The sequence below is a fragment of the Meriones unguiculatus genome, chromosome 7, assembly GCF_030254825.1.
Source record: "Meriones unguiculatus strain TT.TT164.6M chromosome 7, Bangor_MerUng_6.1, whole genome shotgun sequence".
NCBI lineage: Eukaryota > Metazoa > Chordata > Mammalia > Rodentia > Muridae > Meriones > Meriones unguiculatus.
The window spans coordinates 32,319,869-32,346,251 of NC_083355.1; the positions used below are offsets into that span (position 1 = coordinate 32,319,869).

Consider the following 26,383-nt stretch of genomic DNA (forward strand, 5'->3'; position numbering starts at 1 on the left):
GAATGCCTGGTGACGCGGCTCTTATCTCTTCCTTCAGGCACCATCCTCATCTCCAAAGACTGAAAGCTCGGTCGGGAACCAGCCCAAAACTGTGAGGGTGGGTGGGTGGGTGGAATTAACTGGGCCTCTGTGCTCACGATCCTATTTGTAGCATCATTCTCACTCCTAGGCTAATTTTAGCCCATCCATTCTGCTTCTGTTGCCATTTATAAAACGAGAATGTCAAATGCAATATTAAACAAGCAGGATGAAGGCAAAAAAGGAAATGGCAGAGAGGCATTTAACAAATGAATCCCATGTTTACGTGGGAGAGGGAGAGATCCCGAGCCCTACGCGTCACACACGCATGTGTGCACACGCCCGTTTGTGTGCTGGCTCCGCTGATGAGAGCCGAACAATGTGTGTGTTGGGGAAGCCTGGGGGAAGTGGAGGGGAGGAGTGGGGGTGGTCCTCGGGAAGTATGCGCTGCTCTTCAGGCAGAAGTAATTTAGCCTGCAGGGAGGTAGCTTCCCTGTCAGAGCCTCCCAGCCTTCCCGCTTGCCCTTCATTGGTCCTCTAGTCAGGTCAGTGGAAGGAGAGGGAATGAGGATGAGGTGCTGAACCTCTAGTTTTTTTCCACACCTGCTCAGCTGGCATGGCCCCCAGCAGCTCTGGCGAGGGGACCAGACAGAAGCCGCTGGAAGAAGCCCTCTTGTGTCTTCTCTCGGCCTTGAGACATTTGTCTCTGGGTCCTTTCTTTGGCCTCTTCCGGCAGCTGCTCCACCCCATATCCAAGGAGCTTCAGGCTGCTGCTGAAGCTGCTCCTTTCCTGTCGTCTCTGCTGCATGGTTAAGAGAGGTCAGCTCTTACGCTTTTGGTTGTGAGCCTAGTCTTTAACCGATGAGCCACAGTGCAGGAAATCTTATGAAAGAACGGGGAGATAGACAGACCTGGAAGGAACAGGAGCTCCAAAAAGAGACCAACAGAGCCATAAAGACTGAGCCCTGGGGTTCCTGAAGAAAATGCTACCCCAACCAAGGACAATGCATGAAGAGTACCTAAAACCCTGGCTCAGATGTAACCCATAGACTCAGTCTCCAAGTGGGGTCCTTAGTAAGGGGAGCAGGGACTCTCTCTGGCATGAACTCAGAGGCAGGCTCTCTGATTACTTCCCACTGGTGGGTACAGCCTTGCCAGTCCACAGAGGAAGACAATGCAACCAGTCCTGATGAGACCTGATAGGCTAAGGTCAGAGAGAAGGGGAGGAAGACCTCCCCTATCAGTGGACTAGGGCAGGGACCTAGGGGGAGAAAAGGGAGGGCAGATGGGATTAGGAAGAGGCAAGGGAGGGGCCCACAGCTGGGATACAAATTGAATAAATTGTAGTAAGTGATAAGAATTTAAAAGAGGAAAAGGAAGAAGAAGAGAGGCCGGCTCTGGGCCGGGGCAGACACCCGCTCTGTCCTACACCCAGATTTGGATACCTGCGGGGGGCCAAGCTTCCCCTTCACTTTGAAATGCCCTTGCAGGTGCCCGGAAAGGGGGGGGGGGCGGAGAACAGCTGGTGCTTACTGCCGTCAGCTATTTCCTCAAATAGTACAGCCTGCCAGCTCCCCTAGCACACCTTGATGATGAATGCAGGGAGCTGGGACTACCTGGCTACCTGGCTGGAGGGTGGGGGTTGGGGAAGAAGGGTCCGTCAGGAATAGGGCTGGGCCCTGCAGGTGGGCGGGGCAGCTGCTTTCCATTCCTGCACTTTGGAATCAAAATAAGCCCAGGGGAATGAACTGGCTTTACTGTCTTCGAGGGTTCCCCCACCCCATACGCTCTTTGCACAGCAGGGCGAGGTTTACAGTCCTCTGCAGGGCAAGGGCTTTGTAGGCTTGGTCCCGGTGGGGCACATGCTGTTGTCAGCTCTGCCTCGTGGGTGAGTGCAGAGAATCTAACTGCGCTCATCCCCCAGAGCCCAAAGATAGAGCTGAATCAGAGCTGACACCTGAGGCCCAGCCTGCCCTGGGATGCAGTTGTTAGTGGGCGTGTCTCAAGCAGCACTGGAGACTCGACCTTCTGCCCAGACTCTGAGTACCCCCAAAAGAGGAGTCACATCCCCCGGTGTTCTCTCTCAGATCCTCACGCCGCTCTGCCTTGCTCGGTGCTTTATATTACTGGTTTATGACCTACTTCACTTTGCCGTCACCGGTTTTAATAAAAAAAAAAAAAAAAAAAGAAAGAAAGAAACACTAGGCAGAGGAAACAGTGGATGAAATTAATTCTGTAAGTGGTGAGGAAATTAATTCTGGAAGCTAGAATTGGGAACAATTTTGTGGAAGAAATAGCATCAGATTGGGCCCCAGAGGGCTAAGGAGGCCTGAGAGGGCAAGACCCAGAGGAGGGAGCTGAGGTTTGAAGTTGGAAGCCCTGGGACCAGATCCCGGCTGTGCCCTGAAATGGTAGGGGTTTTTGTTTGTTTGTTTGTTTGTTTTGTTTTTGGTTTTGTTTTGTTTTGTTTCTCCGGGCCTCAGTTTCTTTTATCAGAGAGGAGGCCAGTTAAGCTGTTTCACCAAGTCAGTGAAGCCCATGTGCAGTAAAGTGACTGAGAATAGGGGGCGTGGTTTGAGGGTTCCATGTGTCACACACTCCACTGAATAGCTAGCCATCTTAACCATCTTAGCCATCTTATATGTGTATTACGGGATCCGTGGAACTGTCCTAAGCATCATGCACACACGTGCACGCACACACAGTGCTGTGACTGCCCAGCAAATCGAACCCGATTCCGAAGATTTCTACCCGTGGGTCCAGCTCACTTAATGTCCAGCACGTGCCTGCCAGCTGGTTGCCTTTACCTCTTCTGCTGCCATGTCCGTTGCTCCCCTTACTATAGCTGTCCTGAGGGTGCCATGTCTGCAAGAGCCTCTTTGGAGTCAGACCAGATGAGATTCCATGTGCAGATGGTTTCTGTGGTGTTTGGCCACCAGATCATCTCTGGGTTTTGAGTTTGAACCTACGAGAGCCCCGCTAAGGCTCTTGCTGTCCATAGGGTCCTCAGAAAGGCCACTGACGGCTAGAGAGGGCAGAGAGCAGTGGCTAGGAAGAAGGAAGGTGTTTGCATTTAATGGCAGTGGTTGTGTGGGGAAGAATAAAGGGGTGTGTGGAGGGGGCCCATCTAGCCCTGCCCTGTGGAAACATTTGCGTGGCTGACAGATTCTAGGAAAACCTGGATCTATACAGTGTCCCCCTCCTCTTCCTTTCTGGATACTAGCAAAGCGCTTGGCGAGGAGCATCAGATGACCAGAATTCACCTGGAACCCTCTAAAACCAACTAGGGAGGAATGGCCAGCTAATTACGAAGAAGGCCAAGCTGGTCCTGGGCCACCCAGCCAGGCCTCTTGGGTCTCTCAGGAATCTTTATACAAAGGCAGGCACCACCATAAAAAGCTACAGGCCAGCCTCCCGGAGTGCCCTGTTCCCCTCCCCTTCCGACCAGACAGTCAAGGTCAGTGTCTATGCCACTGGGGAATTTTGTCCTTTGTAACAGGCCTCTGGCTTCCGTGAGAAGGGAACAGTTCCTAACATGATCTGTTCGTGCACACTGGCCCCTTCAGGCCAGACAGAAGCCTGCCTTGTTGAGGGTGGTCCATCAGGCCACAGGTACAGCTCTTGGCTTTCCATCTGGTCCTGGCACTGCATGCCAACTAGATCGTTTGAGAGACTGGCTTCCTTCTCAGACTCCCTGGCCTTCCCCGACAGAGGCCTAGGGGTTGAACGGACTTCAGGTTGTTTGTACAGGAGCAGGAAGCCCTTCCCTTAGTAACCTCCAGTGCCTCTCCCAAAGCAGAACTCTTGACATGCTCATTCTGAAGCACAGTACATGCAGGAGACAGTAGCACACACTTGTACTCTCTGCTCCTCGGGAAGCTGAGGCAAGAAAATCACGAGTTCAAGGACAGCCTGGATACCTAGACAGCACAGCAAAGCACAACCCTTTTTAACTGTAGATAGACGCATTGCCGTGAAGGGGCACCGTTGAGTCTTTTGATGAAAGGATTATGAAAGCCAGATTAAAGTACCCTGTCCCTGTTGAAACTGGTAAGTGTTCCGGTTACATTAAAAAAAAAAAAAAAAAAAAAAAAAACTGCCCCCATGTTTAGAACTTGTAAGTCACCAAGTTTGCAGCTTAGCCTCAGACAAGTTTTTTGGCTTTTTCCTTGCTGGGGATCCCCGGGGCCACGCCTGGAGTGCCCAAGCACCAAGTTCAGCCCTTGGTCTGTGGCATGCTCCCTAGGAAGCACAAACCCACCATACCCCTCCAGAAACAGATGAGAGTGTGCAGATGCTGAGCCGTGTGTGGCAGAAGGCTGACAGTGAGCAGTGCTGGCGAAAGGACACCAGCTGTTCTTTGGGCTGTCTTTACAACTTCTCTGTAAGTTTGAAATTCTCTCTGAATAGCAACAAGCTAGGGACAATAGGGCTAGGATGTAGCTCAGTGGAAGAGCGTGTGCCTGCCATCCACAAGGCCCTGGCTTTGGTACCCAGCACCACTACCACCAGAAGAGGGGCTGGGGAAGACGGGAGGAAGCGATGACGCTGGGCCACAGTGAGAAGAGGTCCCCCGCCAAACAAGCTTCATGGACACGTACTGACCCTATGAAGTCACAGTAGGCCTTTGACATGTCGTTTGCAAGGGCATACTGCTGCCTCAGTTGTGCCCGGGGTAAAGAGTCTTCTGCTAGGGCCTCATTTCGAAGCCATGATCCTGAGGAATACATGAAAGACTTGCCTTTCCCCCAAGGCCCATTTGTTGAGTTGAACAGCATATTTAAAGAATGAAATTTCAAGGCACATTTTCAGCCCCCACTGTGGGTTCTTTTATAGCTTTGCTGTCTGTGGGGGGTTGGAAGCAGAGGCCTACTCCCAGAATGAGGTGTCAGTCACAAGTGGCCTCTGAGGCCTCTTTCAAGTACAAAGCCACACGGACTGGCTTGCTTCCTTTCACACCCTTTGAGTAGACTTCTCTTAAACAAGTGGTTGTAGCCAAAAGCTGATGGAAAAGGCTTGGGGCTGAGCTGGGGGTGCTGCTTCTCCAGCCATCATCTGACCACAGCTCCATGAGAGATGGAACCAACCACACCCCATCAACTCAAACCCCAAGGAAGATAATCAGTGGTTTCACAAAGCCACCATGTTTGGGGGCATTTTGGTGCTGGTTGTTGATGTCTGGAACATAATTCATGTGTTGATGACCAGAGTCTAAGACCAGAACCAAGGAGGTAGGTTGGGTTTTCTGTTTAGTTCTGATTTTTCCTCTAGGTTCTTGGTCAAGCTCTCTGGCTTACCACTGGTATAGGATCAGCTTGTGGGCTCTAGAGACAGAGAAGTAACAAGCCCAAAAGTGACTCAAGGTGGCCAGGTGATGGTGGCGCATGCCTTTAATCTCAGCACGTAGGAGGCAGAAGCAGGCAGATCTCTGTGAGTTCGAGGCCAGTCTGGTCTGTAGAGAGAGTTTCAGACAGCCAGGACTACACAAAGAAACTCTGTCTTGGGGGAAGAAAAAACTGACTCAAGATAGTTTGATGTTCAGAATGCCCTTACCTGCATCCTTGATGAACAAGACCAACAGAATGGAAATTCTCAGAGCAGAGGCTCGCCTTGTTTATCAGTGGGTACCCCACATCCTGGCTCGTGAGTTCTTCCACATCCCAAAATTAATCAGCCTGAATCTCCAGGGCCAGGGAGTGGGACAGACTGTTTACGCAGCCCTCTCGTCCTGAGATGTCCTGAGAAATCTTTCTGGAAGCTCTCACTGCTGGCCAGAGCAGGCTCCCTGCTGCGTCCAGTACCTCTCCTGTCACTCAAACGCCCAGGACAGGCTGAGCCCAGGAGAGTTCGCATGCCATGGCCTCTGGCCTTGGAGCGCACTCACTGTGACAGGGCAGGTGGTTGACAGAGCTCCTGTGGTGGGTGCTGCCAAAATGCCACGAGCAAAGACAGCAGAATTCAGCCGAGCTGCCAGCCCTGCTCAGTGCTAGGGAGAGCAAGTAGGTGGGTTTGTTTAAAATACTCCTATTACAGTTAGTTAACCTTTCTGTTCCCTAAATGAAAATTGTATAAACCTGAAATTTCCGTTGATCGGGTTGCCTAGGAACAGGCAGCAGGTTTTCATAAGACAAAGCAATAGATTGCCACCGATAGGCCTGTTAGGAAGTGAGCTGGTTAGCGGCATTATTCCCGTCCTGGTGTCAGCATTAGGTAATTATCTGTCTGCCTGCTCCGGGCACGCCCATCTTCCCGTGCTGAGGCAGCTTCCTGAAGGAGACTTCTCAGCCTCCAGCTCTCAGGATGGGGCTGCAAAGGCAGGGGCTAGGGCTAATCACCATGCTTGAGCTATGAGGAGAAAACTAAAAGACCTGATGTGGTCATGTTTATTTCTTCTTAATCATCTTCTCTACTTATGTGCAAGAGGAACCCCCAATAATCCTATTGATGACAAGCTGTATCATCCTTTTATGAAAACATGTAGCGAGAGTGGGAGACTTACAATAAACAGCAACAAAATACACAGTAATTTTTTAAGCTACTCTATGACAACTTTGGTAGATCTTTTAAATATTTTTTAGTACAATATACACATTTGTTCTCTTTCTTTTTCCACAAGATCACTGCCATTTATGTTTGTCTTCCTGCGTTTAGAGTAACTAGTGTTCTGGTTGGCCTAGGACCTAGGAGATCCCCCATAATGGTACCTCATGACCAGTGCTTGTCAGTAACCCATAGCTCTCGTTGGCACTGGACCACACCTGGCTTCATCCGTCCCCGCCCCCCCCCCCGTTAGTTTTGTTCTGTCTTTGTGTATTTTTTGTTTTGCTCTGGCTTTTACTTTTTAAAGATGTATTTTATGTATATGAATGGTTTTTTTTTTTTCCTTTGTGTATGTTTACGTGACACATGCATGTCTGGTGCTTGTAGAAGTCAGTTCCAGGACTCCTCTGTGACAGACAGTTGTGAGGGACAGTTGTGAGCCACCACAGGAATGCTGGGAATCAGACCCAGGTCCTCTTCAAGAACGAGTGTTCCTACTGCTGAGCCATCTTTCCAGCCCCAACCCCATTACTTTTTTAAAATTATATTTCACTGTGTGTGTGTGTGTGAGAGAGAGAGAGAGAGAGAGAGAGAGAGAGAGAGAGCATTGCCACACATCGAGAGGTCTTAGAGGACAGAAGTTCTGTTCTCTTCTACCTTTTGGGTCCCAGGGACAGCACTCAGGTCATCAGGCCTGATGTCAAGAAGAGCCTTTACCCCCTGAGCCGTCATCTCACTGGCCCCAATCCCGCTGGTGGATTATTCTTGTTACTGTTATGGCTGGCAAATAGTCTCCTTCAGAGGCCCTCCCAGGACAGATTCCAACATGCAGGACTATTAGCTGTAAAGATGGATGGGCTGGTAGCAGGTTTTTATGCGTTACCAGTCGCCCTGCAGGAAAATCAAAGTGCTTTGAATGTGAAATGTGCCCTACAGCTCATGTATTTGAACATTTGGTCCCCAGCTGGTGGTGCTGTTGGGGAACCTTTAGAGGATTGAACCTCTCTGGAGGAAGTTGGTCACTGGAGGCGAAGCCTTGAGCTGTTTTCGATTTGTTAAATTTTTTTTTTTTTTTTTTTTTTTTTTTTGAGACAGGGTTTCTCCATGTAGCCTTGGCTGCCCCAGACTCGCTGGGGTAGGCAGAGACCAGCCTGCCTCTGCCTACCCCGAGTGCTGGGATCACAGGTGTGTGCTACCATGCCCAGCTCACTTTTTTTTTTTTTTTTTTTTAATGAGACAGAATCTCAGCATATAGCCCTGGCCGTTCTGGAATTCACCAAGTAGATCAGACAAGCCTATAACTCACCGAGACCTGCCTATCTCTGTCTCCCAAGTGCTGGGACTAAAGGCGTGCACCACCTCCCTTAGTTTCTAATCCATACTTGTAACCACTGAGCCATCTCTGCAGCCCCAGGCCTTGGTGTTTGTGTAGTCCAGCCCTTCTTTTTTTTCATGTTCTTTGCTTCCTGACTACAGAGGCAATATGGCTAGCCACCTCACAGTTACAGCCATGCCCTCCTTCCCACAAAAAAATTATGGTGAACCAGAATAAACTGTCTTTCTCTTAAATTGTTTACTGTTGGGTGTTTGCTCACAACTGTGGGAAAAGCAATGCACCTTCCTCCCTTCCCATACCCTCAGTACCCATACTTCAAACAGCGCTGTCCTCCATGCCCATCCAGGAGACAAAAATACATCCTGTGTGAGCGCACACTGCATTTATGGTGATCGGAGGACCACCGTGGCCGGCCAGCCTTGTCCCCCTGCCTTGGGGGAGACAGAGTCTGCTCTCTTTCCATGCTTACACCAGTGTTGCTGGCCCAGACCCTTCCAGGGATCCTCCATGGCCCGCTAGGACTGCTGGGATCACAGATGGTCAAGCCACAGATGCAGCTCTTACGTGGGCTCTGGGCATTTGTACTCACGTCCTCACAAACTGACCCGTCTCCCCAGTTCTACTTTACTTCCTGCTTTAGTATTAACTGCGTATGAGTTGCCTGTCTGTGTCTTTTATCTATTTCTCTCACCATGCTCATTTTTTCTTTAAAAAAAAAAATCTTTAGAGTAAGCCTATCCGTCATACACACTGAGTGATTTTTTTTTTTGTCCATGTTTAAAGATATTTATAGTTACCATTCTTTGAAAAGCAAGAATAATACCTGTTAAATGGTGTCGAAGCTACTGTTTTAGGTCAGGTTTTCCTCCTAGAACCACTAAATTTTTCACTTATTTGTTCGTTTTTGAAGCAACTTGCTTCAGTATCCCAAATACTTAGATTAGACCACCACCCCTGGCTTTATAATTACTATGGTATTTGTTAAAAGGTTTTTATTTTATGTATATGAGTGCTCTGTCTGCATGTCCACCTACAGGCCAGAAGAGGGCATCAGATCCCAGTAGAGATGGCTGTGAGCTACCATGTGGTTGTTAGGAATTGAACTCAGGACTTCTGGCAGAGCAGACAGTGCTCTTAACCGCTGAGCCATCTCTCCAGCTCCTACTATGGTATTTTTAATTGGAGTATCTTAATTGCAGTATCTAGGATGATCGTATCTCTAAAAGGGGTCATCTGGGTAAGTCCTCCTTTTAAGCAATGTATCCCCCCCCCCAATCTAGCTCACTCTGGCTGCCTCAGACACACCATAAGCAACCACAGTCTCCTGTGATTCAGCCATACCCTTGGCAGCCGCTGAGCCGAGCGAAGCTTTTGCTCCCATACCATATGTCCCCAGACTGCTTTTAAATAAGATACCCGATTCTTCTTCCTCTTCCTCCGTCACCATCAGGCTCCCATGCTGTTACTGTTGGCTGCTCTGAGTGCCCTGCTTTGCCCTGCAACAGCCTATCTTTATCAGCAATGGGCTTGATTTACAGCCAACGATGCTTGTTAAATTCGCCTGTAAACTAATAGCAACTGATGCTGAGCAAGCTCAGGCAGTCCAGTCAAACCATGCCACAGCTTCTGCTGGCCTCAGAGTTTCAGTTTCTTGTGTGTGTGTATGTGGGGGGGGGGGGGGGGCTAAATTTTATAATTTATTTTTATTTTATATGCATTGACGTTTTGCCTGCATGTGTGTCTGTGTGAGGGTGTCGGATCTTACAGTTACAGGCAGTTGGAGCTGCCACATGGGTGCTGGGAATTGAACCCAGGTCCTCTTGGAAGAGCAGTCAGTGCTCTTAGCCGCTGAGCCATCTCTCTAGCCATCCGAGTTTCAGTTTTTTACCTCATGTCTGTTTACGTTGGAGTGCATGTGCCATGGCATACGTGGAGGTCAGAGAACGGACTCCTCCGAGTCAGTTTGAGTCCCAGAGAATGAACTCAGGTCATCAGGGTTGATGGAAGGCCACCTTACCCACTGAGCCATCTCCCTGGCCCTAAGGTTTCTGTTTTGTCTAGGTAAGCGCGTTCAGTAAGTGATCTCTGAATAGGATTGGGAGGTTTTGGAGGCAAAAGAACAAATGGAAAAATTAGCAACCACTAAAAGGCACAAGCACTAAATGCAGACCGAGTAATCCATATAATCCATAGGAATAGAGACCATGCTAAGCCTCAGGACTCCCTTGGGAAGTTCGGCGGTGTGGGTTCCAAGGGGATGGCGCCATTGCTGAGTTGGTAACTGTAACTTCTGGCTTCGGGGCCTTTGCCCGATGGGGATGGAGTGTGCCGTGTTACTTCTGCGCTCCTGGTGTTCAGCGTTTGTCTGGGAGGTGGAGCCTGGACTGACTACCATCTCTGTTTTGTAAGAGAGAGTCTCTGATGGCCTGATGTGAGGGGTCCCTGGCCTGCAGGACCATCAAGGAATCTGTCTAGAAGGCCAAACAACCATGAAAGATGGTTATAATTGTGGCTGCTGTTATCCCCAGGCCCATCCATCAGCCATCGCCGCCTCCTTAGCCATCACGCTTTCTGCACAGGGTTGCGGCCCCCTTGTGTGTATCTTTCGCTTACGTCCTCGCCGCCCTTCCGGAACCTAATTTCATCCTTGTAGGTTTTTCCAGAGCAGGATTTGCACAAGTGGTGTGGTTTCTTAAATATTTATTTTGCAGGCCATTTACTCAGCACAGCTATTTTTACAGTGAGTAAGGAGCAAAGCTAAAAATAACAGCTCGTAACCCGACCGGTTCTGCGTCTGACATTTACGTGGAATTCATTTGCATCTCATTTGTTCTCCTTTTCTGTTTAACAGGTAGAATGTAAGAAAGCTCAGCCGAAAGAAGTCATGTTCCCACCTGGGACAAGAGGCCGGGCCCGGGGGCTGCCATACACCATGGATGCTTTCATGCTTGGCATGGGCATGCTGGGTGAGTCTGCACAGGGTTTGGGGGAGCACCGTGGACTGGGGGTGAGGACTGCGGCAGCCCAGGCACCCAACTGAGTCACCTAACAGTTGGGCAAACAGAACCCCAGTTTCCTCATTGAGCTCCGGTTGTTTTTGTTTTGTTTTTGTTTTTGTTGTTTTGGTACAACCTGCCATTCCCTCATCTTCTAGTTGGGGGGTGTAGGTTTCTCTTTGAGTGGTCATGGCAACCACTCGAGCATGTAGTATCATCTTACTTCATGCCTAGCTCATGGTGTGCTTGAGACACAACCCGTCCCCTTCCTCAAACACAAACCAGGACCGCCCACCCGTCTCCGTCTCAACCTTGTTGGCCCAGTGAGAGTTCCCAAGACGGAAGGGTTCCTGTTGGCTTAACGTGTGTGGACTCAGGCTACATTTCTTTCTAAAACTTAGGAGAGGAACTGAAGGGTGGCAAGGGTGAGCACTAATCCTGTCTATTTAAATGATTAACATTTTTCTCCTGGGATATCAAAATTTGCATTTAAATGGATGTTTTAAATAGCCTGTTTTACTCTTTATTTGCAAAAAAAAAAAAAATGATGAAAGACAAAGTGTGTTTGTTCTGACTAAAAATGATCTCTCCTGGCTTTTAGAGAAATTGAGTTGCATATTATGCCCCCTTCCTTAAAGGTATCTCTGTCCGCCCTGCGTAGATAATTGAAAATCTTGCCGCTTAAATAGCATGAAAGATGGAGAAAGCAGAGGAGATACGTAATGGTGTGGGTCGCAACAATAATTAGAAATTTCAAGGCGAGAGAACGGTATTTTAGTGCAAGTTATTGTGTGTCGGGAAAATACTAATTAAATGGGATAAATGGTCGTTAATGGTAAAATTCCATTCAGGCACATGAGCTGTCTAGTTTTAATGGGTTTTCATTTGGCATGGCTAAGAGTCCCTCTTCTATATTGTTTGATAAGCTCTTTATGTGTTTTCAGATTTGCTGCTGTTTAAATCATTCCTGGCTTAGTTTTAAATGTATTAAGCTTTTCATGCTCTTACAAAGAATTGCATCTACTTGTCTGAGAAATAACTTGGGCAGGTAGAGCTATATTGAAGAACTTTAAAGACAGAACACGGTGTCATTGAGAATATTTTTTTTAATGGCCAATCTATTCATTCGCCTCAGATTAATTTTTCAGGCTTAACAGAGTTTACAAGGAAAAAAAAATCCTATTATAGCTCCTTAGAAACTGCCTGTGAGGTTCTAACGCTTACCTGGAAATAGAAACAGGAGGAAAAAAAAATTTAAGAGAAATAAGAAAACACCAGTTTGACTATATCTCAAAACACTGCATAAAGCTACTATAATTAAAACAATATGGTAGGGCTGGAGTTGTAGCTTAGTTGGTAGAGTGCTTGCTTAGCACACGTGAGGCCCAGGGTTCAATTCCCCAATACTGCACAAAACTGGGCGTGGTGGTGCACACCTGTGAACTCAGCATTTAACACTCGGGAGGTGGAGGCAGGAGGATCAGAAGTCGGCTGCGTATTGAGCTCAAAGACCATGGTCTGGTAGACAAGATGGTCCCCAGCTCACGTTGGCTTGACCCCACTAATTTTCTGTTTAACAGTGGTGAGACGCGGCGTGTGTTCAGTAGACACTGCTTTGACTATTGAGTTTGGATCTTCGCCCAGGCTGGCAATGTCAGTGACACATTCCCTGGAGTTGCTGGGCAGGGCCTGCTCCTGAGTGGTAGCTTGTGAGAGAATGGCCACATTCTCCGTCAGGAAAGGAAACAGAGGCAAGTCTGCCGTGTGCTGTCTCTAAGCTGTGCAAGTGGCAAGACTGGGCACAGTAAATACATTTGCCGTGCCACACTCTGCCAAGCCGTGGTAAGCTTCTCAGGCTGTAACTCCATCATCAGCTGTGAGGACACTTGATAGAGACAATTAGAGTCTCAGAACTGAATGCGTGTAAGAGGATATATATGTATGTGTGTGCGTGTGTGTGTGCACGTACTACTTAGGTGTGTGGAAGCCACAGGTTTTTCACTGATCCACTCATCAACTCAGCTAAACTGGCGGGCCAGCAGGCCCCAGCCACCTTCCTCTCTGCTTCTGAACGCTGGGCTCACACACGACACCTCGGGGTACCACTTATGTGGCTGCTGAGGAATCGAACTCAGGTCCTCACGCTTGTGCAGCAGTCACTTGGCCAAGTGTGCCCTCTCCTCTATTCCAGAATTATCACTTCTAAGTGATTGTTAAAACCATACGGTGTTGGCTCCGTGGCAGGCTACTTAGCTCTTGATAAATAGGCACTTTGGATTGTCTTCCTAGTCCCGGTGATGAAACGTGGCCCATGGGCCTCTGGCCCCTCAGGAGGAACCAGAAGGAAGGCTTCATCCTCCCTGACTGCTTCTGTGTGTGTGTGTGTGTGTGTGTGTGTGTGTGTGTGTGTGTGTGGTCTACTCTCCAGGTAAGGTCCCCACCTCCATAGTGCATTGTTTGTGTGTCTTCCCAGGATCCATGCTGTCACCATCCTAATAATTTGGCTGATGAACGGGGTGTGTTGGGGAGGGTAGTTCGCTGAAGAGCCAAGCATGGTGCCACACACCTGTAATCCTAAGGCATAAGAGGTAGAAGCGGGAAATGGGCAGTTCAAGGTCATCCTTGGCTACATGGCAAGTTTGAGGCAGCCTGGACTGTGTGAAAACCCTGTTTAACCAAAAATAAAAAGAGCGCTGATGATAGCCAGATTCAGTGGTATACAGATGGAATCCCAGCACTGAGGAGGCTGAGGCAAGGCCGCAGATCAGGACCAGTTTGAGCTACATCATGAGACCCTGCTGAAATAAATTAATTAGATGCTATGAGACCCTGTCGAATATTCATCAATGCAAGGGGGGGGTTCTAAAAAGAGTATTTAAAAGTAAAAAGTATGAGCTGCTAAAACCTTAAAATTCACTTAAAATACCAGTGAGGTATCCCAGAAGCAGAAGGAGGACACTCATGGTATATTCTCACTTATAAGTGGATATTAGACATATACTATAGGATAATCATACTAAAATCTGTACACCTAAAGAGGCTAAGCAAGAAGGAGGACCCTGGGTAAGATGATCAATCCTCATTCAGAAAGGCAGATGGGATAGACATCGGAAGAGGGAAAAAGCAGGGAACAGGACAAGAGCCTACCACAGAGGGCCTCTGAAAGACTCAACCCAGCAGGTTATTGAAGCAGATGCTGAGACTCATAACCAAACTTTGGGTAGAATGAAGGGAATCTTATGAAGAAACGGGGAGAGGATAGGAGCTCCATAAGGAGAGCAACAGAACCAAAAAATCTGGGCCCAGGAGTCTTTTCTGAGACTGATATTCCAACCAAGGACCATGCATGGATATAACCCAGAACCCCTGCACAGATGTAGCCCATGGTAGCTCAGTCTCCAGGTGGGTACCCTAGTAATGGGAGCAGGGGCTGTCTCTGACATGAACTCAGTGGCTGGCTCTTTGATCACCTCCCCCTGAGGGGGGAGCAGCCTTACCAGGCCACAGAGGAAGACGATACAGCCAGTCCTGATGAGACCTGATAGGCTAGGGTCAGATGGAAGGGGAGGAGTACATTCTCTATCAATGGACTCGGGGAGGGGCATGGGAGGAGAAAAAGGAGGAAGGGTAGGATGGGGGGGAACGAGGGAGAGGGCTACAGCTAGGATACAAAGTGAATAAATTGTAATAAATAAAAAAATAAAAATAAATTTAAAAATTCACTCCTCCAACATGTTTACCAGTTGCCTACTGTGTGCCATAAATCTTCTAGACATTTAGGGTACAGCAGAAAAATCTTGCCTCCATTCCCAGGGAGGCAATGTTCTGATCAGGAGCTGAGATGGCCAGCGTGCTGGTCTCATGACTTGAGGCACCATGGAACTAATTTTTTAAATATCCTTCAGGAATTTCTCCATCCTTCGGGATGCCTCACGAAAGGGAGGCTGACAAGTGTACGGCACTATGGCATTCTTTCTTGATCTTGCTGGATACGGCTGCCAACATCCTTGTGTTTTGAATTTAGCTTTCACGGCCTTTAATGGGATGAGATAGAAGGTGGTGGGAATTCCTTTAAAGAGTGTAGGGGGCTGAAGAGGAGGGGAATTACTCCAAGGCCCCACCTCTTGCTTCTGAGCCAAACAGAACCAGAAGCAAACTGTACCATCGGAGAAGGTGTTTTCATAGCCCCTGGGTCCTGTCCACGTTCTGTGGGAATGCCTGTAGTCATCCAGCCGGAAGCTGCAGAAACACCCTAGACTTTCCTAATGAAAGTGGACTTAGTGAAAGCAAACACGTGACTGTTGATGTATTTGATTCCTCTTGGCCTTCTCTGCTTTCAGCCTCATAATCCCACTGCCTTTAATGCTCTTGCCCTGGTTGGCCACACGCTATTTATTAAGCACGTGGTAGAGAGAGAATGCAGTGTTGGGGCCTTGCAGAAAAGCTTCCCTTAGAAAGCTGGAAAGAAGAGAAATGCTGCTGGCCAGCTTGCAAAACCCTGATCCAGTGCCCACCACCATCAGTGCCTTCTAGATTGAAGGCAATAGATTAGATAGATAGATAGATAGATAGATAGATAGATAGATAGATAGATAGATAGATAGATAGATAGATAGATCTGTCATCATTGGAAGCTCCTGGGGAGCTGTGATCTGCTCACAGTCACTCCAGATCAGGAGATGGCTAGAACACAGCTTTCCTTCCTTCAGCTGCCTGTATAGTCTCTGCTGGAGTCTGTTGTGAGGAGACCCGTTCCTTGGTAGCCAGAAGTAGCTCCACGTTCAGCTGTTCCCTGCCTCTCTGGAACAATGGATCCATAGGTCCTTCTGACGATGACACTGTTCTTTGTCTACTGGCCAGTGTGCTGACTGCCAGTTCTACATGCACACCAGCCATCGAGCATTTGTGATGTGCCTCGTGCCCCTATGGGACCAAAGCTTTCTCTTCAGATAGTTTTAGTTAAGGTTAAATTAGCTCGGGTGTGGGGGCGCCCCTAACAACGGAGGAGAATTTTGGGCTGTATGCCTCTGTAGACTGGCTTTCACATCCTTGCCTTTGAGTAGCTCTTGGCACTTGCTTGACCTCGTGGAACTGTCATGGTAGCCCCAGGCAGTGCTGTGCATGTAGGAGACACTCATTGTGTCCTCTGGATAAATGGCTCTTCTCTCTTGTCTCGTTAAAGTCAAGGGTCTGGGACGAGCCTTTTTGTTTTGTTTTGTTTTGTTTTTTTAAGCACACTAGGTGGTTGAGTAAGAGCCTGGGTGAGCTGTGGCCCATCTAGGATGCAAACATCTCTCAGTTAGGAGCAAAGATCTAAAGCCACAGTTCTGAGAAGCCTGTGAGCAGTCCCCGGAAGGGGCCACAGAAAGAACTTTCCAGCACGCCCGAGTTCTATTGTCCCTTTCCGACTTGTGCAGCCACGATGGAAAGCCTGTGTGTGAGGAAGGTGGTCATCCAGGCAGAAGGCTTGATTTTTTTTTTTTCTTTAGTGACAAGAGATAATTACTGTGGGATTGATCAGGCATCCAGAGTACTGGAGCAAATAAATTGTTCAGTGGCCAGTGTGGGAGGGGCCCAGCTGCTAATGGAAGCGGTGGCTGGGTCACCCGGCTGTAATGTGGCTTGATGGAGCGTTAGCATGGGTCTGCTGTAATGTGCTATTGATATGCAGCCAGCCAGTTTCCCCCGTGCGGCCTGGGCCCTGAGCCACTGGAGCAGAGCTGGGCTGCACAGCCGCAAATGAAGAGGAAAATTGAAGTAATGTTGTATTATAAATTTATAATTTCATCTGCCTGACTGAGAGGCTGTTCAGCATTGGGGGTATGGAGATGAGATCCCCCAGCGTGGCAGGTGTGGAATTCTCATCTTCATTCCTTGGGCGGCGATGATATTGGTCCATCTGGAAGACTGGGGAGTGAGGCCCAAAGTTGGTGTGAACTTGACTGAATGTCTCTTCTTTCGTGTTGGAGACTTTAGGATCTGCATGGAGAGAAACACATGCAATGGGTTCATACGGATGGCTTGGGTACATGGAAGGACTGGCCGTTCCATTGTCCCTCAACCTAGATCCAGAGAAAGTGATGCATGGGCTTACGCTCTTGCTGTCAAATTGAGATTTCAGATTTTGGACCCTGGTCTGAAGTTAGCAGCAAAGGAGCTATTTTTCATCAGGAAAGTCCCCGGGAAGTGGTGATTTGACCATTTACCTATAATCCATTTATCAATATTGTTAAAATAGTGCTATAAGAAATCTAGCCCTGAAAAGATGTGATTTGATAGTGGGTGATTAATTTCGAGGAAAATTGAGCTACCCAGCCAAAGAAATAAATTCTAGAGAATAGCCCGTTGCGCACGAGTTCAGTGGAGATCTCTGAGGTCTGGCCACTGCTCTTCTCTCTCCCTTTCCCCCATTAGGTACTCTGAGTTCAGAGGCCTCCTAGGCTTCTTCCTCTCTGAGACCAGTCGGTTCAGAGTTGCTAAGTCACCCTGTCTTGCTTTGTGGCCTTCTGCCAAGGCATCAAGATCCTAGAGGGAGGGTCTCATCAGGACAGAGCCAGTGGCAGGGCCCAAATGAAGTCGAGCTAGCACAGCTGGCCAGTGAGTCCAGTGGGACTGCGGGTGTGGGAAGGCTCCAAATGCAGCAAGAACCACAGCTGCTCACTGCTGACAGTTCAGGCACATCACTGCCTCGGGTGACCTGTAAAGGCCTTCTACTTGCGGTGAAGGCTCAACCTCTTAAGAGAAAGGAGGGATCCCCTGTCTGAGGTCAGAGTTGTCTGACAGAATCCTGTAGGTCCTGCTCAGCTTTTGAGTCAACAGTTACTTCTCAGTCCCGAATGCTAGGAAATCAAAAATGACGGCACCGGTAGAATGATTATGGTTGGGGAAAGCCTGTTTGTCAGTGACCGTGCTCCATCCCACGTAGTGAGAGAATCAGTGATCTCTCTGGAACCTTCCTCGGAAGGGCATTGTCTTAGCTGGGGTTATATTGCTATGAAGAGGCACCATGACCACGGCAGCTCTTATAAAGTAAGACATTTATTTGAGGCTGGCTTACACTTACCGAGGCTTAGTTCGTCATCATCATGGCAGAAAGCATGGCTGAGTCCGGGCAGACATGTGCTGGAGAAAGAGCTGAGAGCTCTTCACCCAGATCCTGAGGCAGCAACAAGAGCGAGTGGCACTGGGCCTGGCTTCAGATTCTGGAACCTCAAAGCTCACCCCCAGTGACACACTTCCTCCAGTAACGGCCACGCGTACTCCAGCAAGGCCATGCCACCCAATAGTGCCTATGGGTCTGTTTTTGTTCAGACCACGACAAACGTTGATCCTGTTCGTGAGAGCCATGCTTTTGTGAGCCCATCGCTTCCCAAAGCCGATCACTACCCTGCCTCTAATACATTACGTCAGGCTGGTGGTTAGGATTTCAGTGTGAATTCAAGGAGACTCGCATATATCAGGCCATAGTCATCCCTAAGACCATGCTCTTGGGCCGGGACTAGATTCCAAGTCTCCTGCCTTCCAGACCCATGAGTGACCTGGGTCCAGTGGTAGGCGGAAGTCATCCACCAACATCTCCAGCCACACAAGAGCTCACTTTGGGCCTCTGAGACACAAACGTTGACTGGCATTGGGAAGAGCTCCAAAGCCCAAGTGATGGGGAGGAGAAGGTGAAGCGTAATGAGCCAGCCGCTGCCCCTACCCCTGGCATCAGGGTCAAAGTGTGCTTGGTATGGCTTGTGAGACTCCATGGGGGCGGGGGAAATAACGAGCCCCCAAGAGCTTGGGCTTAGGGATCGTGTGTAAAGAAAGCAGAAATAGGTGGGGAGTCCACTGCTCCTTGTGTTCTGGAAAGCCCAGAGCCTGTCCTACGTCTACCTCTGAAGCGGCCTCCCACCCGCTTTTTGGTGGAAACAGAAGAAATGCTCTGGCCTCTAGAGGCAGCAAAGGTTATTGTAAAGAGCAGTGGTACTCAGAGCTGACCGGAAGGCTGGGGAACGGAACCTGGAAAGCAGACAGGAACTTAGGGAGCCGAGCCATCCCCGCTCCCAGCCAAGGGGACAGCCCAGGAATGGCCTGGTCAGAGGGCCACTTGGCACCTCTGGATGCTGGATTACCCTGTCAGTGCCAGAGTAAACTCTGAGCCACCTGCCCAGCCTCTGCACACTGGCTCTAGATGCTGGTCCCTACAAAGGTTTGCATTGGCCTGCCTCCCAGGCAGGGATAGAGTTCATTCGGATGCTGGCCGACCTAACACCCACCAGACAGCCACCTCAGAGTCCAAAGCAGAGGGCTAGCCAGTACGCTGTGGTGACATTTGTGGAGTGTGGTTGTGCTGAGCTAACCCATGCTGGGTGGAAGAGGGCAGAGTAGGTCTCTGGGGACAGGGACAGGAGGTAGCCATGGAGCTGCTGTGACCAAGGACATTCCAGTTCAAGGATACAGACGCCTTCATTAAAGTCAGAATCAGGACAGGGGCATGAAGAGTGAGGTGGACAGTGCTGAAGTGACCTCCTAAATGGGAGCTTGCTTCCTAGATTGGAGCAGGCCCACCTCCTCCAGGACTCCCCAGAGGGCTCTCTGCACCCCCTCAGTTCAGGATCACCCGAGGTCACCACCCAAGCACCTGACCTTCAGCTGAGGCTTGTGGTACACGTTTTCAAACAGTCCCTCCGGGTCTTTCAGAGACACACTTCTGGACAGTGTGTGTTCTGGGGCATGGCCCCTGCCTCCCCCAGCTGAGGCTTGCTAAGCCGAGAGGCAGCCCTCTGTGTGGCTCCTAAACTGCCCACCCCAGAGGACCCCTGCCCTCTGTGGTGCTCTAGCCCCCGTCCACTGCCTTGGAAGAAGGCAGTAAAAGGACTTCAATCTCCTACCGTCAACATCTTTAAGGTAATGTACATTCGGGGTAAGCTTTCCAAATGTCAGAGCCAGATGCAGGCACTGAGTTCCGTCTTCTGTGTGGCATTTACTCTTACAGGTTCGTGAAAGTAACCTGGGCTTTGGGCGGTCTGGCTGCCTAAATACGGGCTAATTACAAGCACGCTGATGGTCACACCCCTAGGCACGTGAGAGAGGGGATCCAAGGCCTGGATCGAGACCCTCCCCAGAGACACGCCATTCTGTGAGACTAACAGCCTCTGATGGTCGTTGCCACCTTCCCTGAAATATCACCCCAGCTCTAAGGCCACTGTCTGACAGCTCTTTCTTTCTTTTCTCTCTGTGTTCAAGGCTACCCCAACTTTGTGGCAACCTATGGCCGAGGCTACCCCGGATTTGCTCCTAGCTATGGCTACCAGTTCCCAGGTGAGTGGCTTAGACCCCCAGGGTTTTTGGAACTTTGGGAGGCAGGCTGCATCTGGAGAGGAGTAGACAGATGCTCCAAAAGAGAACACGACTTGCATCGCTGTGTGTTCTAAGTCCCCTTTGGTCCAGAGTAAGGGTATAGTTGGGGCTTTCCAATGAACTAGAGTGTTTCCTTGATACTGGTGGCTAAAAGGGAGGAGAGAGGAGGTGGGAAGCCCCTTCTCCTTACCTTTTCTCCCAAGCCTGCTCTGAGGCTTCTCCTGGGGGACTGAACTCTGGGCCCAGGGCTTGTTGTCACATCTACCATCCCTGCTGCCTGCTTCCCCCTACATCTACCTGTCTAATGCCTCCCACCCTGCCTTCCCTCCTTCCTGTCTGCTAACCCGGACTGACTGCCCTGACATCGGCCTTTTCTGCCTTATGTCAGTGAGGTGACTCGGGGTTGCTCTGCACTGTGAATGAGCTGTGCAGGTTCTCATTCTGTTCTGCATAGCGCTGCCCACACATGCCCGGGTGCTTCAGCTCTGAGGGAGCTCTGGGCGTGGTCTGGGGAAGATGGAAAGGGTGCTTTACAGTTGAGCAATGCAGCTGAGGATATATTAGGGTGCCTAGCGCATCAGAGGCCAGATGTGGCCAGAGCTGATGGAAGAGGGTCTGTGTTCCATGGTTCTCTCTGTGGGGGGGAGGGGGCAGGGGCCCACACTCAGCTGCTGGACTTCGGGTTACTCCTGGTGGTTATCACATTTCTACCCAGAGGCCTGGGAGAAATGATGGGCAGAAGGCACAGAACGCTGGCCTGAGGGAAGGCTCTCTGAGCCTGAGGAGTCTCTACCCTGAAGAGGGTGGGGGAAAGGTCTAGCCCTGGCCTCAACTCAGGCTGTGAGCGAGTGACAGAAGCCATGGAGAGCCAACATTGAAAACCTAGAAGTAGACACTTACCTTGCCTCTGCCACCAGCTGGACAAGCGGCTGTGGCAAATCACTCGCTTCTGGACCTCACTTCTCTCGTTTCTGAATGGATGTTATGTGGGACCTTCGAAAGAGCAGTGCCACTCTGTGCCTGGGGGGTCAGAGGCAGAAGGGAGCTAGATAGAGCTACAGAAATTCAAGGTAGAAAGACGGATGGGTAAAGTCGCTTCCTGGAGACCTAAACAGGTTCCCCGTCTGGGCGGTGCTGTCAGCATGGACCCTTGGTGAGCCCTCCCCATGGCGTCTCTGCAGCCTGTAATGATCTGGACCCCTGGCCCTGAAGTATTCAGGCTAGAACTATTCCTCCGTTATTCCCGTTATAGGTAGAAACCTCAAGGCACAGAGGAAAAGAGTTACAGTGAGCCAAGGGCAGCAATTAGTCTGGGCAGCCCAAGTCCTAACTTGTAATACTTTGCTATTAGCCAGCATCGGCTTGTCAACTAGGTAACACCGGCCACTAAAGCTTTAGATCTGTAGTGATTAAAATTCAGGAGAACGGAAAAAGTGAGTTCTGCGTTCATGCTGGCCGCATTCCAGTGGCTCAGCCGCCACATGAGGCTGGTGCTGGTCCCAAAGTGGAATACAGGGTGTTTCCGTCCCACTGTGGATTCTGTTGCTCAGTGCTGTTTGGAAGATTAAAAGAAGAGATGTGGCAGTGTAGAGGTGTGTGCACGCAGAATCGGAGGGACACAAAGTGAATAATCTGAGGATAAAGAAGTAGAGCTCATGCTAAGAGCCGTGCCGCACCTGAGCCAGCTCAGGAAGCGTCTAGCCATGTTCTGACTCCATGGCTCACATCCCTGGGTCTACCCCAGACAGACAGACATGCCAGAGTGAGCAAGCTGAGGTAGGGCAAACTGAGGTGGTTCCCAGATGCCTGGCCTCTCGTGGGAAGTCAAGGCATTAAGGAGTGTGTATAGTGTCTGCGCCTGAGGACGCTGTTCGTTTTCATCATGGCACCGGCTCCATAGCTGTGGTCAGTCACTGGGGTTAAATAGGAGTGGGAACCAGCCTTGAAGACAGACAGGCGGCATTCCCAGGCCCATTGGGTGAGCAGTCCATTCGAAGTCCCCAAGTTTTCTGTCACCTGTCCATTGTAGTCTCAGTTTGTAGCCTCTTGGATTCTCTTATTCCTGTGGCCAGATAGGGACAACTAAAGTGAGGCACCTGCCTGCAGCTCAGGAGGTATGAGCACCCAACCTTCATCCCAGCAGGAGCCAGGTGAAGGTCAGAGTTCACCCCACTCCTGACCCTGACCCTGTCCACCCTGGGAGTTACCCTTCATGGAGCATCAGCCCAATCTGTTTGTCCCAACACCCTGCCAAGCCCCAGGTGGTTCTAGACACAGAGCCTAGGCTGGCTCCTGTGTCCCTCCAGTCATGACTTCAGGGTGTGGTCAGTTTCTCCAGAATCAAACTTCACATCATCCTGGAGCTTAAGACTTGGTGGGCTTCTAGGGCAAGGAAGCTCTGACTTCAGTCTGTTGTCTCATGCCGTAAGGAATGTCTGAGGTGGGTGTGGCTAAGGAGGCAGCGGGCCTGCAAAGTGGTGCTTCAAAGGGAGGAAGGGAGCGTAGTACACTGCCTTCTCCTCCTCCCCTTCCCTGGGTGGTTCTGTGGGCCAGTTTTCCCACGCCCTGGGACTTGATCCTGGCACAGCTCCCACCACCACCAAGTTGTCCTGACGGGTTTTCCTTGTGGTCTCCATAGTCTTATCCCATGCTCACTTCCCATTTCTATCCCCTCTGAGATTATCTGTGGGTACCACGCCGCTCCTAGGCCTTCTGAGTCCATCGTAGAGAAATGATGGGAAAAGGATGATAGCTCACCCCATCCAGACCTTTCATTCCCTCACAGGAATCTGGCTCCATCTCAGCACAGAGGAACCTGATCCCTTCCGAGGTGTTCTGTGCACCTGTCTTTACCTTTGCATCCACCCCAAATGTTCGGGGTTCAGGTCTCACCCCACCTGTGTGACGTGTAGTCCCCAACAGAGCTCCCTGGGCCACACAGCTGTTAACAGGTTTAACCCCTGCAGCCCCCTGGAGGATTCTTTGAAGACAAACAAGGTGTGTTAAGAAGGGGGTGGGATGCCTTTGGCTCAGTATTGGGGTCGGGGCTCTTTTCTAGAAAAGCCTGGGGGATGGTCACTTAGCAGATGACTCCTGCCTCTCATGCTCAAGGGTCCTGTGTTCTTGTCAGTGTTATGGCTGGAATTGTGGTCCTGTCATCAGTGGCCTGGCCATTTCCTTGCATCTTCCCCTGCTGGTCTTCCCCCTTCTATTTTCTGTGTTAACAGTTTCCAGTCTTTATTTTTCAAACCATTTGCTGATTTTGATTTATGGGATGTAATTGTTATCAACCAGCTCTTTTAGACCGGCATCACAAGTGGGGGCCTGCCGTCATTTCTGGAGAGTATACCTTCCTGCCAGAGCTGCTCATCTGCTGGCAGTGCCCACTAAGTCTGTCCTTCTGGCCGATTGAGTGAATGAACACCATTTTTCCGGGTTTCAAATTCTGGGAAAGATTCCTCATTGTTTTGTTTCAGAAAAACTTCCTGCCCCTGTCCCCTCCCACTTTGCTTCCTGAATGCACTGTGGCCAGTCCCATCCCACCCGGCCCCACCTCCCAGCTCCTCAGAATGTCGGGAACTGCTCAGATTTTGTAGGGACTCCTGGGAGGGATTCAGGAAGAGGCTGCCTCTTTACAATAATGATCAAACAGGCTTGCTGGTCATCTCACGGGGCAAGGCGTGAGCTTTTCAGTGCTGGTGGCCCAGGGATTGCAGCTGTGTGATCTGGAGGGAGCACCCGTGTCCTGTGGTGGACAGTGGCGGTGCGAGCACTCACACCCTTCTACCAAACCACGTGTAAAATGGAATCCGAATGAACAGCCCTGTAAATGCTGTCAGGTTGCCATTGCCCGTTAAGCCTGCACTCTTGGTGCCTGTTGCCACAATAAGCTTTGAGAAGGGACAGCAGAGTCACTCTGGCCCTGCCACATGGGCACTGATGGCCACTGGACTCTCCTTCCCAACTTCACTTTCCTCCCTTACGTGCCTTACCCCTACCCCATGGCTCTCTCAGGGTGGGAAGGGATAGGACACCTGGGACCATCCAAACCAGGCCACATTCAGAGCTAGCTCCGTGAGAGCCACCCCTCCCCGGAAGGGTGCTGTCGTGTTAACCCTGTCCACTTCCCTCTTTGAGACATCCCTACTCTCTTGAATTAGCAATGATAGTTCAGTTGCACCCACAGAAGCCGGAGTTTGTGGGCAGTGAGTGGCCCGGGCTCTGCTTGACTCACCCCGTGTGAGCGGGCCCTTTGAATATCAGCACCCTGAGTATTCATAGCTCTGGCGAGCGTGGCAGGAGGTCCCACCAGTAAAGATAGCCGATGCAGCTGCTTTCCCTTTATTTATTTATTTTTCCTGCAGGCTTTCTCATGAGTGGTGGTGGTGGTGCTTGTTCTTCAAAAGCAAACCTTGTAGGCTCTCCCCGCTTCTTACTTTGACCTTGGTTCCTGAGAACTGCTCTGCTTTGGTGAGCATGTCCTCAAGTGCCTGCCTCTCAGGCAGTTCATTTCGGCCATTGCGCGTTTCCCCCTTTGCTGTAAATAGTTCATCTGCGCTGCTCCCTAATGACATTTTATATTCCCCCCCCCGTAAGCAACTGAGGTAGAAAAATAAATTGTTTACCACGGACATGCTGCGGTGCTGCCGTCTCAGCCTGAGAGTGTCCTGTTCTCGCTCCAGGGGAGGTGAATGTGCTAGATAACCAGCACCGGTGACAGCCAAGTTCACTTTGTAGAAGCGTGCCAGCATCCCCCTGGCTGCCGCCTGGCCCCAGCTCTCCCCTCTTCCTCGGCAGAGAGCCCTGCGCTTCCGCTGGAGGTGATCTGCCCTTGAACAGAGACAGAGAGAGCATCTGCTCACTCCAGCTGTGGGAGAGCGCCCCGCCCCTCCCTGCGAAGGCAATCCCTCCTACCAGTGAGGACGGGACCTCTGTGCTTCAGGTGTGGGTCTTCAGAGTCGTGCGTGTTCTTGTGTACACAGCTTCCACTCACTTTCCTAACCCCCAGAGCACAGGGGAGATCAAAAGGGACAGTAGACATGTTGCTGGATGGGAACCCGAAGGGGCTCTTGATCCAGCGCCAGGAATCAGAGTGGCTTTTTGGTTGAGTTAAAATTGAGGGATGGTGTGTGTGTGTGTGCACGCATGTCTGCAGATATGCCATACAAATCAATAAATGCTGTAGATTGAAGAGTTTTAGAAATAATGGGCATCAAAGTTGCTAATGAAATAAGCTTTCTAGAGTGATTTCCCATCCTTAGATCTCATGACCCTGCTACCTGGATCTGCTTATCAGTGTAGGAGTGGCACGGGGTCCCCCAGGGAAGCAGGGCAGACCTCAGGGCTTTGACAGAGGGGAGCTGGCAGGGAGTTGTTGGGGCAGGTGAGATGCGAATCGGGCTTCAGAATGAGTCTAGGCCCCAGAGCATGGCAAGAGTTGGAGGAGGGTTTACAGTGGAGGGTGGGGGGTAGAGGCAGCCTTCCACAGCGAGTTGGGGTGTGCAGAGATAAAGGGCAGGAGAGAAACGTTGAGAGTGAGTCCAGAAGGACGTCCCCTTCCTGTCTGCACCCCATCTTTCTTTTCCACTTCACCTTCTCAGCTACATTCCTCTTCCTTGCCTCAGGCTGGCTGCTGGCCCTTTGGGATCACCCAGCACTACTAAGGACAATAAAATTAATCTGACACCAACAGCCAAAAGTCTCATCCACTGACTACCTTGGCTGCAGAGAGGGCTCCAGGCAGCCTAGGAGAGCCAGGCCAGTGTCTTGTAACCAAGTACTGATGCCTCCCTCCTGAGCCACTGTGTATGAAGTGCAGGGGCTCTGTAGGTCCCAGGCTGTGGAGACCATCCTCCCGCAGCTAGGGCGAGAAGTTCCCAGTTTGTTCTTTAGCAGGGGCAATCAGTGACTAATGGAGATTGGCTTTCTGGGGTACCAGCCTTGGAACACCTGAGGCTCAGCTATCCCCTGGGATTACTATCTCAGGACTCAGGACCACTAAACCACTCGCTACCAGCTTTTTGTTCCCAGCCACTGTCCAGTGACAGTCCCTGGTGCTTTCCTGGGCAGTGCTCAGTAGGAGTTAGCCTGAGGTGAGGTGCCCTAGCTCAGAGAAGCCCTGTTCATCTGGAGAGAACCCTCAGATAGC

The 26,383-nt window shown here is 50.3% G+C and overlaps 1 protein-coding gene and 1 long non-coding RNA gene across 10 annotated transcripts in view; one reads left to right on the forward strand and one right to left on the reverse strand.

Moving 5' to 3' along the window:
• The window catches only part of Msi2 (musashi RNA binding protein 2), a 359,282-nt gene that overhangs the window by 300,059 nt on the left and 32,840 nt on the right, over positions 1–26,383 (forward strand). For all 9 annotated transcript variants that reach the window (XR_009592847.1, XR_009592848.1, XM_021647888.2 and 6 more), the window contains exons 9-10: positions 10,746–10,860; positions 20,122–20,196. Coding sequence is in view for 7 of the 9 variants with exons in the window: in XM_021647888.2 (XP_021503563.1) it covers positions 10,746–10,860; positions 20,122–20,196 (190 nt within the window). In the remaining 2 variants the exon portion in view is untranslated. The remainder of the gene's footprint in view (positions 1–10,745; positions 10,861–20,121; positions 20,197–26,383) is intronic.
• LOC132655174 (uncharacterized) lies at positions 16,712–25,055 on the reverse strand. The gene is made up of 3 exons (XR_009592849.1): positions 24,861–25,055; positions 21,136–21,255; positions 16,712–16,869 (listed from the first exon to the last, which is right to left on the reverse strand). It is a non-coding gene; the product is annotated as an uncharacterized LOC132655174 (long non-coding RNA).